Source organism: Trichechus manatus, unplaced genomic scaffold (genome assembly GCF_000243295.1).
Source record: "Trichechus manatus latirostris isolate Lorelei unplaced genomic scaffold, TriManLat1.0 scaffold00061, whole genome shotgun sequence".
Taxonomy (NCBI): Eukaryota; Metazoa; Chordata; class Mammalia; order Sirenia; family Trichechidae; genus Trichechus; species Trichechus manatus.
Genome location: NW_004443997.1, coordinates 2,867,398 through 2,886,519, shown reverse-complemented (window position 1 = coordinate 2,886,519; position 19,122 = coordinate 2,867,398). Strand labels below are relative to the sequence as shown.

General features: G+C 41.8%; 1 protein-coding gene across 2 annotated transcripts in view; it reads right to left on the bottom strand.

The window, feature by feature from the left end:
- Nucleotides 1–2,472: 2,472 nt before the first annotated feature.
- SLC5A1 (solute carrier family 5 member 1) overlaps nt 2,473–19,122 on the bottom strand; it is a 56,701-nt gene continuing 40,051 nt past the window's right edge. The window contains exons 10-14 of one of the 2 annotated variants that reach the window (XM_023733721.1): nt 16,432–16,582; nt 13,325–13,493; nt 11,302–11,517; nt 6,482–6,587; nt 2,473–3,267 (exon numbers count right to left, since the gene is read on the bottom strand). In XM_023733721.1, coding sequence (XP_023589489.1) covers nt 3,050–3,267; nt 6,482–6,587; nt 11,302–11,517; nt 13,325–13,493; nt 16,432–16,582 — 860 coding nt within the window. In that variant the 3' untranslated portion in view covers nt 2,473–3,049. The remainder of the gene's footprint in view (nt 3,268–6,481; nt 6,588–11,301; nt 11,518–13,324; nt 13,494–16,431; nt 16,583–19,122) is intronic. The other variant, XM_023733722.1, reaches the window with a different exon arrangement.

Below are 19,122 nucleotides of genomic sequence, written 5' to 3'. Positions count from 1 at the left end.
ACCATGGCCCAGGAAGTGCATCACAAACTGTTTTCACCAAAAAAAAATACCTTATTTACTTGAATATCTCTGAATGCTGGTAACCATACCTTCCCAACAACAAAAAGGAAATAGAAAACATGCTTGCAAGATTTATCTCACTGTACAGACTCAAAAAGACACAAAATTTTCACACAATCACTCCTCTGGAAGTATGTCCTCACACAAATGGCTCTCAACACTCAAATGTGGTGCAGACCAACTTCCTTGTGTTTTAGGCAGTTGCACCAGTATCTGCCACGATGCCAGAATGTACTAAAGTGACTCAAATGCCTGCCAATACACCTCCAGGGGCAGAAATTGTGAGTGGTAGGTTTATCTAGCAGTAACTATTAAACAGATAAAATAGTCATCCATGTTTAAAGAAGCCTTTTTTTTTTCCTGATAGGGCATGACTTTTCAATTCCGTAAACTGAGCGTTAATGACCAATCACTTTGCCCCATGTAGGAGTCCCTGGGTGGTGCAAACAGTTAACACGCTCAGCTGCCAACTGATAGGTTGATGGTTCAAGTCCACTCAGAAGCTCCTTGGAAGAAAGGCCTGGAAATCTACTTTCAAAAAAATCAGTCATTGAAAACCCCCTGGAGCACCGTTATACTCTGACACACATGGGACTTCCATGAGTCGGAATAAACTCAATTGGTGGTTGCCCTGTGTACAATGCATACTTCGAGGGAAAAAACAGCTCTTCCTTGCATCCTTAAAGTTATTCTAGTACAATTTATCTCTTACTGGTCTCTGGTTACCCAAGTGCTGTTCTAATAGGACATTAGTGCATTGTAGGTACGGTTGTTAGTTGTGCTCAAGTTGATTCCAATTCACAGTGACCCCAGGTGTGCAGAGTAGAACTGCGCCATAGGGTTTGCGAGGCTGTGACCTTTTGGGGGCAGATTGCAGGCGTGTCCTCTGAGGCACCTCTGAGTGGGTCCAAATCACCAACCTTTTGACTACTGGTCAAGTGCAGTTAGTAAGTCGCTTTGTGTTTTCTAGAGGTTTCGCAGTTAAAATAATCTAAAAACTTTGCTACATTTTTAAACAATGGTCAAGTCACTATATTCTCTTCCCAACTGTCCTGACTTCCTGCTTCCTAACCCAGACCTTGTGCCACGGCCAAGTGCACCACAGACACGTGCGCAGCATTTGTCTAGATTCTTTGGAGAACAGAAAACCAGGATGTTAGGATTTTTAATGTTTTTATTTTTATCAAAGTAATACATTTCAATTTATGAGATGACAATGCAGCTTACTATAACACCTGAATGGCATCTTTCACGTACGGATCTCCCATTCCCTTTTCAAAGTGGCCTTGTCACACCCACAGGAGGTAGGTAGACATCAAGGTCCCATTTTTCAAAGAGAAAAATACACAGTTGAGACAAAATAATTTACCACAATATACACAGTGAATCATGAGTAAAGCCAGAAACAGAATCCAGGACAATCTAGACACTTTATGCCACCCACCCCATCCACCAGCTTTCTAAACTTTCGCTTTATTGTCTCAAAGCACAAAACATACCACAAACTCCACACAAGACTGAGTACTCTGGGCAACGCTAGCCAAGTGAAATTCTTCACTTTTCCTTTTGCTCTGCCTAGCTTAAGAGATCATCTACAGGGGAATGAGAAGATATGTGAAACAGCACTCTCTGAGTTTGCTTCCTTCCACAAGAACAAGCCATCCCTTTCCATGCTGAACCACTTTTACACCCAGGAACCACCCTCAGCTCTGCAGAATTTCAGATCCCAATTCTTTTCAAAGTTAGCCTGAAATTGGTACCAACATTGTGATTTTTTCTTAACTTCAGTGGCATTACATTACAATAATAATTGAGATTCCACAATGGATTAAAAGACTTTACCTCTAGGAAATATGTTAAACAAGAAATACACTCCTCTCAGCTCGGAGTGTTGGGCACTACTGTCTGGAACAGCGATCGCCTATCCTAACTTCAATCAAATTGATGATTACCAATCAAAACACGTGAAGTCACAGGGAGGCAAATTATTTCAATGTTTCAATAGATCACGGCTTCTTTGGGACAAAAGATGCCTCCGGGAGACACATTTGCTCCCACAATTACATGACCCGGAGTCAGTTTCACAGGTCATAGGGGAGTGACAGCACCATGAGGAAGAGTGGTCTCAGGCAAATGCTTTTCAATTCATTATAGTCGCCAGAGCACAAAGTTTGTGTAGTCACAGGAAAATATTAACCAAGGGCCAGGCTTACATAAAAATAAAGCATGTATTTATAAATAAATATCCATGTCACTCAGTCAGTCAACAAACATTGCTGAGTGGCTAAGACATTGCAGGTACAATGAATGCCAAAATGAGTGAAATGCCAAACATGGGGGACTCACGATGGACACTTTTAAGAAGACCAGAAAATCCCCTGGGTTTAAGATTATACGTTTCCCACTGGTCTGAGGCTGCTGCCTGGTTCCTCCCTTCAGGGGAAGTGTTGCCACCTCCAGGCCTCTACTTCAAAGAGCAAACACCCCAGCACAAGGGCCTCATCAAGCTCCCATCCTCAGCTTCAATGTGTCCATCAGTTTATCAGGCTGATTTTTCTTGTGCCAGGAAAAAGTTGACAGAGATATTATGGGGAGAAATATTTGCTTTTAAAAAATGAGGGGGAGGTGATCTCTCAAAATAATATTCAAGGGTTACAAACAGTGTTGACGTACTGAATCTACCTGAGACAAACATGCATCAGACATCACAGGCCTTCTGTTTCTTAGTTTGCCTTTTTCTAGATAAAACTGAGTGGATTTTCCTCTTGAAACTCTAGCATGTACACCTGACTGTATCATATTGGCTTCAGATACACAATTTAACAGTAAACTATTTTCATCCGGCTAGCCTGTAATTACACATGTACATATTTATCCATCTGAGCAAATTACAACTGGCTGACTTTCCTTCCACCACAGAATGGGACTAAAGAGAGTCAGAGCAAAGAATCTGGCCTTCGTGAGCACAGCCTTCAGCAGAAAGCAAGACTTAGGCGAAATACGCATGGCAGAAAACAGCTACAGCCAGCAGGATGATGCTGTTGATGTTCACTACCTTCCGCCACAAAGGCTTCTCAGAGGTGTCTGTCAGCTTCTGCTTCATTGCTGCCTCCTCTTCCTCGGTCATCTTGGGGCCCTTCTGCTGGTCCAGCCCACAGAACAGGTCAAAGCCTCTCCTGAAGCAACCTTTATTCTCCTCAGAAACTTCTGCATCAGAGGAAAGGCATAAAAGAATTACTGAGTGACTGGAAAAGGTTTCCAAGGAGAAGCAATACCATTGAGAATCAGCAGAAATTTCCCAGTTTTCTTGTTTGTAGAAATGGAAATGGTACAAAATGTTCGAAGGAAGTAGATTAGCCACAAGAAATGTTAATAGATGGATCTTACATCCTTATGATCAGCCAACCTAAGATAACCTATCAGTCTCAATGGAAATATATTTTGGTTAAAACAGTAAGAGTCAAACAGTAAATAGTTTATGAAAGAAAAATGGTAACAATTGGGTAGGGAACTGTGACATATGAAAGACATAAAAAATCCACCTCAGAAACACATAAATTCATATCTGCTTCCTACATCCCTGGATGACTCAGGAGTGCATTGCCTATACCTGGAAATTCCAAGACTTCATCAACAGTCAAGGGCTAAGGATTGGTCCTAACAGGCTCTGATGCAGGGGCAGCAGTGATCAACACTTTTTAAGGCCTAAAGATCTGGTGGTGCATGTCAACACTACACAATCGAACCATTAAACTGTCCCTGACTCTGTAAGTGGATGCCCACTAAAAGAAATGAAGCTCTTCTGAGCCCGGGGTTTGAATCCCAGCTCTGCCACTCACTGGCTATGAGATCAAGCCCACCATGTTTTCAGCACCACGGCCAGGGGTCCACTGCTCTGTCGTCTCTTGTTTCTACAAGAGTTACAAAATATTAGGACTGGAACGAATTTTAGCTATCGACACTTAAATGTGTCAGAACCGGGACCAAACCTAGTTTTGTGACCCAGATGCTTCACCTCTCTTATCCTCAGGTATATGTAGAATTGGATAAATAACACTTCCGTCACTGTAAGATTTAATGACAGAGCACCCAACACATAGTAGGTGTTGAGAAATATTAATCTCCTTCTGTTCTCTCTTTCCACTCACACACATAAGAAAGAGAGACGAACATATTTATACCCCTTCCCCTTTGACCACTCCACCAAAATAGGAAAAATGGAAGGAGCAGAAGAAATTGGGCTCACTGACCAGCCCAAGCGAGAACTACGTGGTTATCCGGGTTACTTAAAAAATCGGTACAATTGGAAGAATCATACTTAAATTGTCTTCCTTAAAAGAATGATGTGGTGCTAAAATGAAGCATTAAAAACAAAAAACAAACAAACCCGTTGCTGCTGAGTCGATTCCAACTCACAGTGACCCTATAGGACAGAGTAGAACTTCCCCATAGGGTTTCCAAGGAGCGGCTGGTGGATTTGAACTGCTGACCTTTTGGTTAGCAGCTGTAGCACTTAACCACTATGCCACCAGGGTTTCCCCATCTAGGGTAAGATATTCATAGTTAAAATATGTTATGATCATATCATCTTCCACTATGATGATGGGGATCATGATACAGCTGCAAGGTTTCTTCATGCTATTACTTCTCAACACTTCAGAATATGGTGAGGGGACATTCATGGTCTGTAAAATCCCTCAAGAGAGTGTGGTTTATTGCGCTTTAATAGGGCACCATGAGTTCATCAAGAATTCTAGTGCTGCCATGAACCTCAGAAGTCATCAAGGTGATTCTCTAGCCAGTGTGGGAGTCTCCTTTATAGCATCCCTGATAGATACACACTTCCTACTCATTCCTTTCCGACCCAACTCAATTATAAAACTCTTTTTTAATAATAATTATGAGTGTGACCAAAAAAAAAAAAAAACAATTTTTATAGTCAAACATTATCTCAGTCAATGTTTCCAAAAGTACTATGAGGTGTGGGCTATTATTTAAAATACTTTTAGGTGAGGAACCTGAGCCTTAGAAAAATGAAACACTTGCCCAGGGTAGTAAGTCGAGGAGCCAAGACTCAGCCCCATTTCTGCCTGATTATAGATCCCACATTCTGTCTCTGCCCTATCCTGCCTCCTTACTTTGAGTTAAAATTGGAGGGTTATTTTCACCCATAAGTCTTAATTCCGCCCTCTGGTTCAAACAAAAATAATCTCTTTTTCCAAATGAAAACCTCTCAACATTCAAAATACCTCCTCATCTATGTCCCATTCAAAGCTATGATGTTATCACTCAAAGTGGAGACATTTTTGAAGGAGTAGCATTCACAGTACAGCCTAGGAAACCCTATGGGGTAGTTCTGCTCTGTCCTATAGGATTGCTATGAGTTGGAATCAACTCCACGGCACACAACAACAGGGTTCACACGTGCCTGCTCCAGAAAAACAGGAAGGGGCTTCCTTTTCAGTGCCATGGTCACCTATCTCAGGCTCCAGGTTCCCCCCAGCACTTGCACAGTCACAGAATTTAGGACTGAAAAGTCCTTAGAGATCAAAAGCAGACTATGAGACCTGGGACCATATGCAAAGTCTCCCCCTCCTTAAACCTCAATTTACATGTCTGTAAAATTAGGTGATAAAATCAAATTATTTCTAGGGTCCTTTCTAAAGTTAAGATTCTATGACATTCCTAATGGCTATATTCAGGAATTGTTCTGATGCAGCTATGCTCTTTGAATAGAGTGATGAGACTTCCAACCCAGCACTAGGTCAAGCACGTATGATCTTGAGCTCCCATGCTTGTGCACGCCACATATATACACAACCATCCTCCATATGTGCCCCTCTCCCATGTAGGAAAGTAAAGCTGCAACGCTAAAGTTAAGGAAAGCATATCTCCATGATCAGGATAATTCTCTGAGCACCGACTAAGCATTATCTCATCAGGTTTCCAGAGAAATTTGATTTTCTAAATCTAATATGGTAAGTCAGAGAGACATAGAATCCGAAGGGCCTACATCCCATCCTCCTGAGGTCTCCAGAACTGACCATAGCTTTAATTCCATCTGCTATCAGTTCATAGGTTATGTCAGAAGAGCTCTTACTGTCCCCTCATCCCTAGCCATGCCCCAAATCAAAGCAGGGTGACATGTTTCTTGTGTACACTTACTCAACTGATCACTGTAAAATGTGAGAGTGGGAGAGGTGGAATAATTCTGCACCTTCTTCCTCCCCTTGACCAGGCCTTGGAGTGAACTTCCCAAAACCCATTCATCCATCTCATCCCCATCCCACTCCTCACTTCCCTCTAGGGAAGAGATTTGAACTTTGATGAAGATACTAGTAAAGCCTTCAGAAAAGTGGTCTTGCTATTACTGTAGGAGTAATTTTTAGAGCTTGGAAATAGTCTGTGAGTCATAAATCACCAGTTTCAATGGTGTCCTCTGGGGCCTCCTGGATTTCCTCCTCTCCTGCATCTAGATCAATTCGCTCCTCTTTGCTGTTGCGAAGACTCCAGCACAGACGGTACAGCTGCAGAGAAAACAGGACAGGTTCGCAAAAAGAGCTAAATAGTGTCTCACAAAAAGAAGCTGGGCGAACAAAGGGATATGTGCCAAGAAAGGAAAAGGCATGTGGCCTCTCAATCCCAGCAAGAACACAGATAGCAGTCCCATCCTCTGCATTATCCCTAACTATGTTGGGAATTTAGATGTAAATCATACACATGTATATACAGTAGACCTTAAGATACATGCATATTCAGAGGCTAAGGGAACTGCCTTGAATACAGAAATGTGGTCACTAGGAGTTAGAATCAACTCCATGGCAATGGGTTTTTTTGTCTGTTAAGTGAACAAACTCTTATTACCTATGATAAATGAGTTTGTTCCTTTTAACACTGGTACTGGGAAACACCATCACTCATATATCCGTTTGTCATACTGTGGTGGCTTATGTGTTGTAATAATGCTGGAAGCTATGTTATCAGTATTTCAAATACCAGTAGGTCACCCATGGTGGACAAGTTTCAGCGGAGCTTCCACACTAAGACAGACTAGGAAGAAGGACTATGCAATCCACTTCTAAAAAAAACAGGCCGGTGGAAACCTTATGAATCATTTGCTGATGTGGCATGACTCAAAATGAGAAGAAACAGCTACAAAATCCCCTGATAATTGGAATGTGGAATGTACAAAATATGAATCTAGGAAAATTGGAAGTTGTCAAAAAAGAAATGGAACTCTTGAAGATCAATATCCTAGGCATTAGTGAGCTGAAATGGACTAGTACTAGCCATTTTGAATCAGACAATCGTATGGTCTACTATACCGGAACTGACAAGTTGAAGAGGAACACATTGCATTCGCTGTCAAAAAGAACATTTCAAGATCTATCCTGAAGTACAACCCTGTCAGTGATAGGATAATATCCACACACCTACAGGAAAGACCAGTTAATACAATTACTACTCACATTTACTCACTAAACAGCAATGCCAAACATGAAAAGATTGAAGATTTTTACCAACTTCTGCAGTCTGAAATTGATTAAACATTCAATCAAGATGCACTGATAATTACTGGTGATTGGACTATGAAAGTTGGCAACAAAGAAGAAAGGTTGGTAGTTGGAAAATATGGCCTTAGTGATAGAAACAACTCCAGAGATTGCATGATAGAATTTAGTAAGACCAACAATCTAGTCATTGGAAATATCTTTTTTCAACAACATAAACAGTGACTATACAAGTGGACCTCGCCTGATGGAATACTCAGAAATCAAATCGACTACATCTGTGGAAAGAGAGGATGGAGAAGCTCAGTATCATCAGTCAGAACAAAGCCAGTAGCCAACTGCAGAACAGACCATCAATTGCTCATACACAAATTCAAGCTGAAGCTGAAGAAAATTAAAACAAGTTCACAAGAGCCAAAGTATGAACTTGAGTATATCCCACCTGAATTTAGAGACCATCTCAAGAATAGATTTTAGGCATTGAACACTAATGATCGAAGACCAGATAAGTTGTGGGATGACATCAAGGACATCATACACGAAGAAAGCAAAAGTTCATTAAAAAGATAGGAAAGAAAGAAAAGACCAAATGGATGTCAGAAAAGACTCTGAAACTTGCTCTTGAACGTAGAGTAGCGAAAGCGAAGAGAAGAAATGATGAACTAAAAGAGCTGAACAGAAGATTTCAAAGGGTGGCTCAAGAAGACAAAGTAAAGTATTATAACGAAATCTGCAGGGACCTGGAGTTAGAAAACCAAAAGGGAAGAACAAACCCGCTCAGCATTTCTCAAGCTGAAAGAACTGAAGAAAAAACTCAAGCCTCGAGTTGCAATATTGAAGGATTCTATGGGCAAAATACTGAAAGATGCAGGAAGCATCAAAAGAAGATGGAAGGAATACACAGAGTCACTGTACCAAAAAGAATTGGTTGATGTTCAACCATGTGATCAAGAATCGATGGGATCAAAGGAAGAAATCAAAGCTGTAATGAAGGCATTGGCAAAAAACAAGGCTCCAGGAATTGACGGAATACCAACTGAATGTTTCAACAAACAGATGCAAAGTTGGAAGTGCTCACTCATCTATGCCAAGAAATTTGGAAGACAGCTACCTGGCCAACTGACTGGAAGAGATCCATATTCATGCCCATTGCAAAGAAAGGTGATCCAACCAAATGCAGAAATTATCAAACATTGTCATTAATATTACACGCAAGTAAAATTTTGCCGAAGTTCATTCAAAAGTGGTTGCAGCAGTACATCAATAGGGAACTGCCAGAAATTCAAGCCAGATTCAGAAGAGGACGTGGAGCCAGGGATATCACTGCTAATGTCAGATGGATCTTGGCTGAAAGCAGAGAATACCAGAAAGATGTTTACCTGTGTTTTAATGACTATGCAAAGGCATTCAACTGCATGGATCATAACAAATTATGGATAACATTGCAAGGAATGGGAATCCAGGACACTTAATTGTGCTCATAAGGAACCTGTACATAGACCAAGAGGCAGTCATTCAAACAGAACAAGTGGATAGTGCATAAAGTCAGGAAAGCTGTGCATCGGACTGTACCCTCTCACCATACTTACTCAATCTGTATGCTGAGCAACTAATCCAAGAAGCTGGACTATATGAAGAAGAACAGGGCATCAGGATTGAGAAAGACTCATTAACAACATGCATTATGCAGATGACACAACTTTGCTTACTGAAAGTGAAGAGGACTTGGAGCACTTGCTGATGAAGATCAAAGACTATAGCTTTCAGTATGGATTACACCTCAACATAAAGAAAACAAAAATCCTCACAACTGGGCCAATAAGCAACATTACGATAAACGGAGAAAAGATTGAAGTTGTCAAGGATTTCATTTTACTTGGATCCACAATCAAAGCCCATGGAAGCAGCAGTCAAGAAATCAAGTGACATACTGCATTGGGCAAATCTGCTGAAAAGACCTCTTTCATGTTAAAAACTAAAGATGTCTCTTTGAGGACTAAGGTGCACCTGACCCAAGCCACGGTATTTTCAATCACTTCATATGCATGTGAAAGCTGGACAATGAATAAGGAAGACTGAAGAAAAATTGATGCCTTTGAATTATAGTGTTGGTAAAGAATACTGAATATACCATAGACTGCCAGAAGAATGAACAAATATGTCTTGGAAGAAGAACAGACAGAATGCCGCTTAGAAGCAAGGATGGCGAGACTTCATCTTACGTACTTTGGACATGTTATCAGGAAGGACCAGTGCCTGGAGAAGGACACCATGCCTGATAAAGTAGAGGGTCAGCAAAAAGAGGAGGACTCTCAACAAGATGAGTTGACACAGTGGCTGCAACATTGGGCTCAAACATAGCAAGGATTGTGAGGATGGCATAGGACTGGGCAGTGTTTTGTTCTGTTGTACACAGGGTCGCTATGAGTTAGAACCAACTCTACAGCACCTAACAACAACAACAACTGGGAAACAAGACTAGACACCTGTTTGTCCAGACTTACAGTGTAAAATCAGATTTTTGTGCTAAATGTTTTTCATACTCAGGGAAGAAAGATCTGTAGAATCACGAGTCATATTGGAACAGGGTAGAGCTGGAGGCACAATTTCTATTAACACAGTCTAGAGCATGAACCAGAAACTTGGAGAAGTTTGAAAAACAGTGCAAAGTGTTCATCCCATCCATGCCCTCTTGGCAACTACTTTGCTTTCTCTACTGCAGGAGGAAGCATGGAGATAAATGTGTTTGGTGTTGTGATACTTTAAAAGACTGAGACAAGGGGAAGCAGTTGATACAAAACCAAAACAGCCCATCACAAATCTGACCAACAGACAATATAAAGCAGTCTTTGTTTGGCACTGAGGTTGGTCATAGCTTTTGAAAATTTGGCACTGGGGTTTCAAATCTCTTAGAAATTCTTTGGACGCCTGTATTTGTGTGTGTGTGTGTGTGTGTGTGTGTGTAAAGTGTTAGCTAAACCCATTCTCCTTTTCTACGGACAAATACGAACTTGGGTTAATTTTTTAGCTCTGATCCCTTGGAAATCCGAAAAACTGGAATGTCAGCTGTGTTGGATTATCAGACTACATTGCTTATGGTAAATATGATTCCTAACTGGTAAACTGCAACTGGATTGGGTGGGCTGTAAATGAACCCTAAACCAAGGGGTTTATCTAAAGCTAAAGAAAAGTAATTTTTTGAAGTTTTGAATCAATTGGACATTGATATTATTAGAAATGTCTTAGATTCTATGACTTACTCGGGAAAAAAAATTCAAAGAGGAAATCATACTTCAGGCTCCCGAGTGTGGCGATTCTTGTAACAAGATATGTCCCTTGTTGGGGCTCCTGGACACTAATGACCATGGGACTGTTAACAAGAAATATCAGGTTTTATTTGGGACATGGGCCTCTGAGCCAGGGAGGCCCCTGCACCTGCCCATGTAATTTCATTTCCTTGCACCTGAGCTGTCACTTGGGGAATGGAGCCAGAGAATAGACCCTGAGCTGAAGTGTGAAATAGTGTCAGGACCATTGAAGATGCATGCCTGACATGGCCTTGCTGACCCGCTGTGCTTCCTGTCTTGTATCCTTCTGCCTGAAACCAAGGCCATGTATGGCCTATTTTAGTCGTGTGAGTGTGAAATGTCTAAGCCAAGATCAGTGAAAATGGACACTGCAGCATGAGCATGAGACAAGAGAAAGGCAGGCCTCCCAAATGGATACTTACATGCACATCCGGAATGGGCTTGGTAAACAGGGAGACAGCTACGATGATGATGACAGAAAAGACAAAGAGGATGATGGCAAAGTACAAGTAGTGTACCCCACAGATAATTGTTGGGCAGTTGGTGGGCTCCATGCAGCTCCCGCTTCCATAGGCAAATTCAGTAGCCATACGGGCTACCCCAACCAGAAATCCTAGGATCAGTCCCCAGAAGGCTCCCTGTGAAAGAAAACCCTGGTTTAACAATGCCACACACAGCACAGCTGAGCATTATGGCATTCCTGGGGAAACAGAGGCAAGGGAATAAAGCTGGGAAAAATGATAGCTCCAGGCCTCCTAGAGCCAGAATCCTGCAGATTGGAATGTGGTCAGGCCTGCAGTGGATATATTTATTACATTTCAGGGACATGATTTTACCTGGATCATAAGAGAAAGATTCATAATATAGCGGCGTAAAGTGTCTAATCCACCACCCGTTTGTCAGTTTATTGTAATGTGGTGGCTTGTGTGTTGCTATGATGGTGGAAGCTATGCCACTGGCATTTCAAACACCAGCAGGGTCACCCGTGGCAGACACTGTGGAGCTTCCAGACTAAAACAGACTAGAAAGAAAGGCCTAGTGATCTACTTCCAAAAATTAGCCAATGAAAACTTTATGGATCACAACAGAAGATTATCCAACTCCTTTGCTTGGGAAACGGCATCAGGAAGTATCAATTGCTAAAGGTGGACATCATGTTTGGTGAAGTAGAGAGCCGAGGAGGGTGTGGAAGACTCTCAAGATGGATTGGCACAATAGCTGCAACAATGGACTCAAACATGCTGACAATTCTGAGGATGACACAGGACTGAGCAAAGTTTCATTCTGTTGTACATAAGGTTGCCATGAGTCAGAGTCAACTACATGGCAGCTAACAGCAATAAGTGTCTAGTAACTGGTATATAATATTAACTAAAAGTCTTAATAATTCCAAAAATAATTCTCTTTAACTTTTAAAATAATTTGAACCTCTCTGTCCTCAGCTACCATCACTACCAGCCTATAGATTGAGGCACATTCAGATATAAGTAACTATTTGTGAATTAATTTGTATTCCTTGAAGACATGGAAAAAGAAATAGAGTCCTTTGGGAATGGAGGAGAAAGGAACTTTTCCATCAAAATATAAATAAAACTTCTTTCTGCATCCCTCTTTATAGATCCAAAGTCACCGTTTTTAATTTGAAAACATACAACTGAACTATGTGTTTTTACATTGAATTTTGTGTTTGCATATTAGAGTGATTGATTTTTGGTCAGTCTACCCCTAGAGGATTCTTGTAACAAGGTATGTCGCACTGAAGGCCTGACAGAACACACCAGATCGAGGTCTGGAGATGACATTTTAAGAGAGCCAGTGACAAAGTAAAGTGAGCTCATAGAAGGATGGCCAAAAGGAGGCCTTCATGATTTGTCAAGTATTGTTCTTAACAGCCATAAATTACCAGCTACTCTTTAAACATGCCCTGTATGTTCATGTGCCTGGGTCTCTATACAGGTCATTCCCTCTGTGGGAGAGCACAAGCACCTGCCTTCCTGGTAACCTTGTTCTAGCTGGAATGTCCCATCCCTACTCCCCAGAGACAGTGCAGTTGGACACGCCCTCCTTGCTGTGGCCTCAGCACTGTGGACACACCTCCATCGCCAGCACTGATTTCCCTGCTATGTAATTACTCATTCACTTTTCTGTCTTCCCATCTGAACTGGGAGCTTGTCCAGGGCAGGAACCAGGTTTCCTACTCCTTTGTGTTTCTAGTGTCTGGCCCCATGTGTGGCACCTGAAAGTGTCTGCTAGATGAATAAATGAATAAGGAAAAAGAAGAACCTGTTCCCCATTCATTTGTCACTCAGAATATTACTTCTTGATCTTGAGTTTGTGTGAACAGTATTGATACAACTTTCTAAGGCTTTTTTTTTTCCTCTTTTGACAATTAACTTCTTCCTATTCCTTTAGTTTTTATTCTGGGCATGCCAGAATGACACCTACTGGTTCAGTGACTCTCTTCCAGAAAACAGCAAGCAGAAAAACAGCTGCAATGGGTGGTCCCAAGTAACTGGTGATGGACTGTATGTAATCGAAGAGCTGCCCACCTTGTGCCGACTGCACAAGGGGCACCCAGGCAATGCTGATGCCAATCAGGATCAGGATGAACATCCTGAAATCAAAGCCCCACAATAGAGTGTTAGAAAATAACTCTAAATAAATAAAAACATATTACTGTGTGTGCGCCTCTGTGCGTGTGTGTATATATATATAGAGAGAAAGAGCCCTGGTGGTACAGTGGTTAAGTGTTCGGCCACTAACCGAAAGGTCAGCAGTTTGAACCTACCAGCTGCTTCACGGAGAAAGATGTGGCAGTCTGCTTCCACAAAGATTTACCACCTTGGAAACCCTATGGGGGCAGTTCTACTCTGTCCTATAGGGTCACTATGAGTTAAAATAGACTTGACAGCAATAGGTTTGTATTTTTTAATTATGATTTATTTATACTACACATATACATAAAATCTCCTTAGCAAATTTAAACACAGCAAGTCATTCTTTAGGCTTTTCTTCTTTCAAACTTTGCCTTCAGGAAAGTCGTATGTACCTATGAGTAATTCAATAATAACCTAGATCCAGTCACTACCATAAAAGTATTCCACTCTGAGGGGCAATAGAGTATAGGAACAAGAGTATGGACTTTGGAGTCAGATAGTTCTAGATTCAAATTCAAATTGTAATTCTCTCTGTATGATATGGGACTCATTGATTAACCTCTGTGCTGGTTAACTTTATGTGTCAACTTGACTAGGCTACGGTGCCCAGTTGTTTGGTCAAACAGTCTAGATGCTGCTATGAAGTTGTTACATGGATCAATTCAGATTACTTAAGTAAAGCAGATGACCCTCTGTAATGTGGGTGGGCCTCATCCAATCAGTTGAAGGCCTTAAGAACAAAAGGGAGTTTTCCCTAGAGTGTATTCTGCCTCCAGACTGCAAATAGACATTTTGCCAGAACCTATCAATCTTCACTTTTCCCATTGTCTAACCTTCAGATTTTGGAACACAAGACTGCAGGAATCTCCAGCCTGTCACCTGACCTACAAGTTTTCAACTTGCCAGCCCTCCACAATTGTGTGAGCCCATTCCTTAATATATAGATACATAAATACATACACACACACACACACACACACACACACACACACAACCAGTTGCCATCGTGTCAATTCTGACTCATGGTGACCCCGTGTATGTCAGAGTAGAACTGTACTCCATAGGGTTTTCCATGACTGTGACCTTTTGGACGTAGATCACCAGGGCTTTCTTCCAACGCACCTCTGGGTGGATTCAAACTGCCAACCTTCTGGTTAGTAGCACGTGACCATTTATACCAACCACAGTTCTATTTCTCTAGAGAACGCTGACTAAGACAACCTCTCTGAGACTCAATTTCCTCATCTGGAAACTGGGGATTATATGACCAACTTCACAAGGCTGAAATAAGGATCAGTGATAGTAAAACACCTAGCAAATAGTAGGCACTCAATAAATAATAAAAACTCTTAGCAGCAGTAGTAGTATTTTCTTCTCCTTCTTCCTTATAATAAACTCAAAAATATAAACCAAGAAGACCGTATAAAGAAAGAGTCTAGATAGGAAGAGACATTACCAAGTACTTCTAACTCTCCCCTTTTTGAGTTTCACTTCAAATTCTGGTAAGATTGGAGGGTTCCCTTACAAGCTCTTCTTACCTGTGCTTTTGATTTAATTAGATAGAAGACTGTGATTCCTTACCTCACTTACCCAAATTTAAGACAAAAGAATCTTAAGTTGACCTTCACAAAGCAGTGCTGTGCTCACATATTTCTCCCTTTGGAATGCCCTTTCTATGTTCCCCACTTACCAAATCCTACCCATCACTTTAGACTCAACTAAGGTTCTTCCTTCCCCAGGAGCCATCCCTGAATATGGCCTGCTATGCTCATTTCTCCCCCTCTGAGCCCCTGATCACTCTTACAGTCCCCACAGCTGAGTTTGGAGCTGTTTCATGTAACTGTAAGCTTGTCCAAGGAGGGACAAGCCTCAGGGCAGCAGTCATGGAAAGCCCAGAAATGCGAGCACCAACATAATCTCAGGGCCATGGGCTCCAGGCCTGAGCTGGGCAGAGCAGCAAAGTGGCTCTCTTCCTATTCTGGATCTTGAGCCTTATAAACAACAGGAAAAGTCAGTAAACTCCTTCCTATAGAAAAACCAGCCAACGTAATGGGGCTGCTTTCTGTGACGCAGTGTGGTACTCTGGGCTGGTCAGACTTCTCCTGGGTGCCAGGCGTCCTGTCTCCTGAAAATGGCTTGTCATTTCTCCTTCACTTTCTTTACCCTAATCTCTGATGAGACCTATGAGGTAAAAACCTATACTCCTGGGCACCTCACTGGAACCTTTTCCTGGAATGACATCACATGGACTTGTTGCCCTGCCTTCGCCCCATGGAGAGACACAGCTGACCTTCTGTTAAACCTCTACCCAGAGCATCTGCTCCAAGAATAATCATGATAATAAGCACACCTGATCCATGTATCATTGCTCTGCTGCTTTTGGCATCCTGTCGTGTCTGTTAGCCTTTTAGACAATAATAGTAAATGTGTACATAGCGTGGTGTTTTAGACTTTACAGAGCATATTCACAAGCACAATCTCACCTGACCTTCACAATGGCTCTGCAAAGTGTTGCATCAAGGCACCTGAAGGGTCTAGGCCTCAAAAAAATGGCCAGTCTGAAGAGCTGCTGGCTGAGTATGGGGCAGCATAAAGGACTTTGGACAGGGACTCAGTTTACCAGATTCTAGTCCTGGCTTTGCCACTGTCCACTGTATGGGCTTAAGCAGTGTCCTTCTCCAGGCCTATTTTGCTCATCAATAGCCTGAGGGTTGGGTTAGTTGATCTCTGATACCACTTCTAGCTCCAGGGGGGCAACCGGACGATTGCAATTTAATGCTACAATCATTCCACCCAGGCATTTGCCAACCTTCCATGGGTTGAGGGGTAGCAGAGACAGAACCTCTCTGATCATTCAAGCTTCTTTGGTGCATGGCAGAGGGAAGCAGCATTTACCTTCCTGCAATCATGAGCTCTCTCTCAGATGCTCTCTTCCGGATCTTGGTGTAGATGTCCATGGTGAAGAGGGTGCTGGCGCTGTTGAAGATGGAGGTCAGGGAGCTCATGAGAGAGGCCATCATGACCGACAGCATCAGGCCTCGCAGTCCTGGGGGGAAAAGAGAGATCCTGAGTGGCACACAAACAGCACCTCAGGTCTTTTGTGCTGGGAAGGTACGAAGGCCTTCTGAAACCATGTCGTGTTCTCTGATTTATCTTCCCAGAAAGACTACCAGTTTAAAGGAATGGATTGTGGCTTTGAATTATTTTGTAAGCCCCACAGCAGCCAACAAAGAACTGGGAGCAAATATATATGAAGTAAATACTTTTGCGATTGGATGATAAGGTTGATGATGACAACAATGATGATGATGGTGGTGTGTGTATGTGTGAGTTTCCATCTGAGGGGCTTGTATAGGTCTCCCACTCAAAATATTCATGATATAGCAGAAAGAGATTTAAACTAGGATTCAAAAAATGAGGTTCTATTTTCAACTCCTCCAATAACCAAATCATTTCTTGATGTGTTAAATGACATTACACCTGCCCAAATCAGAATAAGGTATTGTTATTTTCAAAGTTTTCTCCATCATGGCAAGTATGTTTGGCTATAATCTCTCTTCTCGCTCCCATGCCAACAAGGGCATAAAGTTGCATTTGTCAGAGCCGGAAGGCCAGACCAAGCTAAGGGACCACCATCTGGTGACACATTACACAGTCTCAGGAGTAAAAGTAACCTTAGCGGTCAATTATCCATCTGATACATGAGTCCCTTCTGCAACACTTCCTCTGCCCAAACCGTCCAGCTATAGGAAATCTACCATCCCACAGGAAGCCTGTTCCTTCTTGGACAGTACCGACTAGCCTGAAATCTGCCTCTCTTCAGACATAGCCCTTGGGCTACCCACTGGATCCATACAGAACAGGTCTAACCCTTCATTCACTTTACCATCTTTCACATACTCAGAGACAACTCATGTCCCGTGAACTTTCTCTTCTCCAAGATAAACATCCTTAGTTTCTTGCAATGATCCTGTACGATTAAGTCTGAGGGACCTAAATATTCAGAACTTGACTTATACCTCTATTAAATTTCAGCTTGTTATACTTGGTTCAACATTCCTGGCTCTTGAGATCATTCTGGAACATGATTCTGTCATTTTTCTTGGTTTTTTATCCATAACTAATTTTATGATTTCATCTATAGTCTTGGCAAGATGAATGATGAAGCCTGTCTATTCTAATTACTTTGTCATTTGTTAGGAGATTTTAAAAATGGTCCTTCCTGGGTTTTTATAATGTGGATCACAGACTATCGGAGCTATAGAAGGAGTTATAAAGATTATTCCAACTCTCTCATTTTTCAGTGGTTACAGGAAGTTAGTAGGTAGGGCTTCTATTCCTAGCTTTGCCATTTGTTCAGGTTACTTCACCAGTTAATGGCTAAACTGAGACAGAATTCTCCCCTCTATACCACACTGTGATCGAATCCTCATTCATTTATTTACTCAGTAAATGTTTGTTGAACATAATGATCCAGGTAAGAAACAATGACATCTCGGATTTGGCTTATGGAGATAAAATGGAGAAAGGTAGATGAGTACGAGAGATATTTAGAAGGCAAAATGGGGCGAATTGGGGGGAACATTTACTGTTGGAGTAGAGAAGGCTGAATCTGAAAACAAGATCAAAAGAAGCAGCCGCAAAGGATGGAAGAAAAAGACAAACAGGAGAGTACAGTACTATGGAATCCAAGGGACGAGAGTAACTCAAGAAGGATAAAATCAAACCCAAACCCAGTGCTGTCAGGTCGATTCTGACTCACAGCGACCCTACAGGACAGAGTAGAACTGCCCCATAGATTTTCCAAGGAGGATCTGGTGAATTCAAACTGCCGACATTTTTGGTTAGCAGCCTTAGCTCTTCACCACTACACCACCAGGGTTTCCTCAAGAAGGATAAGTGATCAATAATGTTGAATGAAAAACACCTATTTGACTGAACACAGGGAGGTCATTGGTGAATTCAGTGTTCACAGATGCCCAGTCGTTTCGGGAGGAGACGGAATGGCAATGGCACGTGTAAACACAGTTTTTCGGTGTTGTTTGTGCCACATATCTTTGTGTTGTGTACAGTCCACTCTAGCAGAGAGCTACTTTCCTTACCCCAGGTCTGCTAATCTAAAGAAAGAAACGCGCCTAACAGAGATCATTGTTATTCAAGCCAGAACTCTAAAAAGGCCATCAAGACTCTTGCTAATTGCAACCTTAATTACTAAGCAGCCTGGCTGAGTGGAATAGTTAACTATTACTTCCACCTTTAAAGAATTTAAATGCAAATGGTTGCCCAAGATCATGCATCAAGTCTGTCGTTTAAAAACAAACAAACAAACCCTCCCAAGTTCAATTCCAGCCTTGAGCAGAGTTAAGCAAGCCAAGGTAGTAGACCCTTCGTTGCTGTATGGCCTTAGAAGTCACTCTTCTGTAAGCCTCAGTTTCCCCAAGTGTAAAGTGAAGGTATTTGACTAGATGGTCTTTCATTTCAGTAATAAAATTCCATAAGCTTGTTCTAAATTTCCTGATTAAGACCTTTGAATTTTTGGTCTTCTGAGACTCCCTGATCTAACCAGGTTTCTTCCCTTGAGACAGA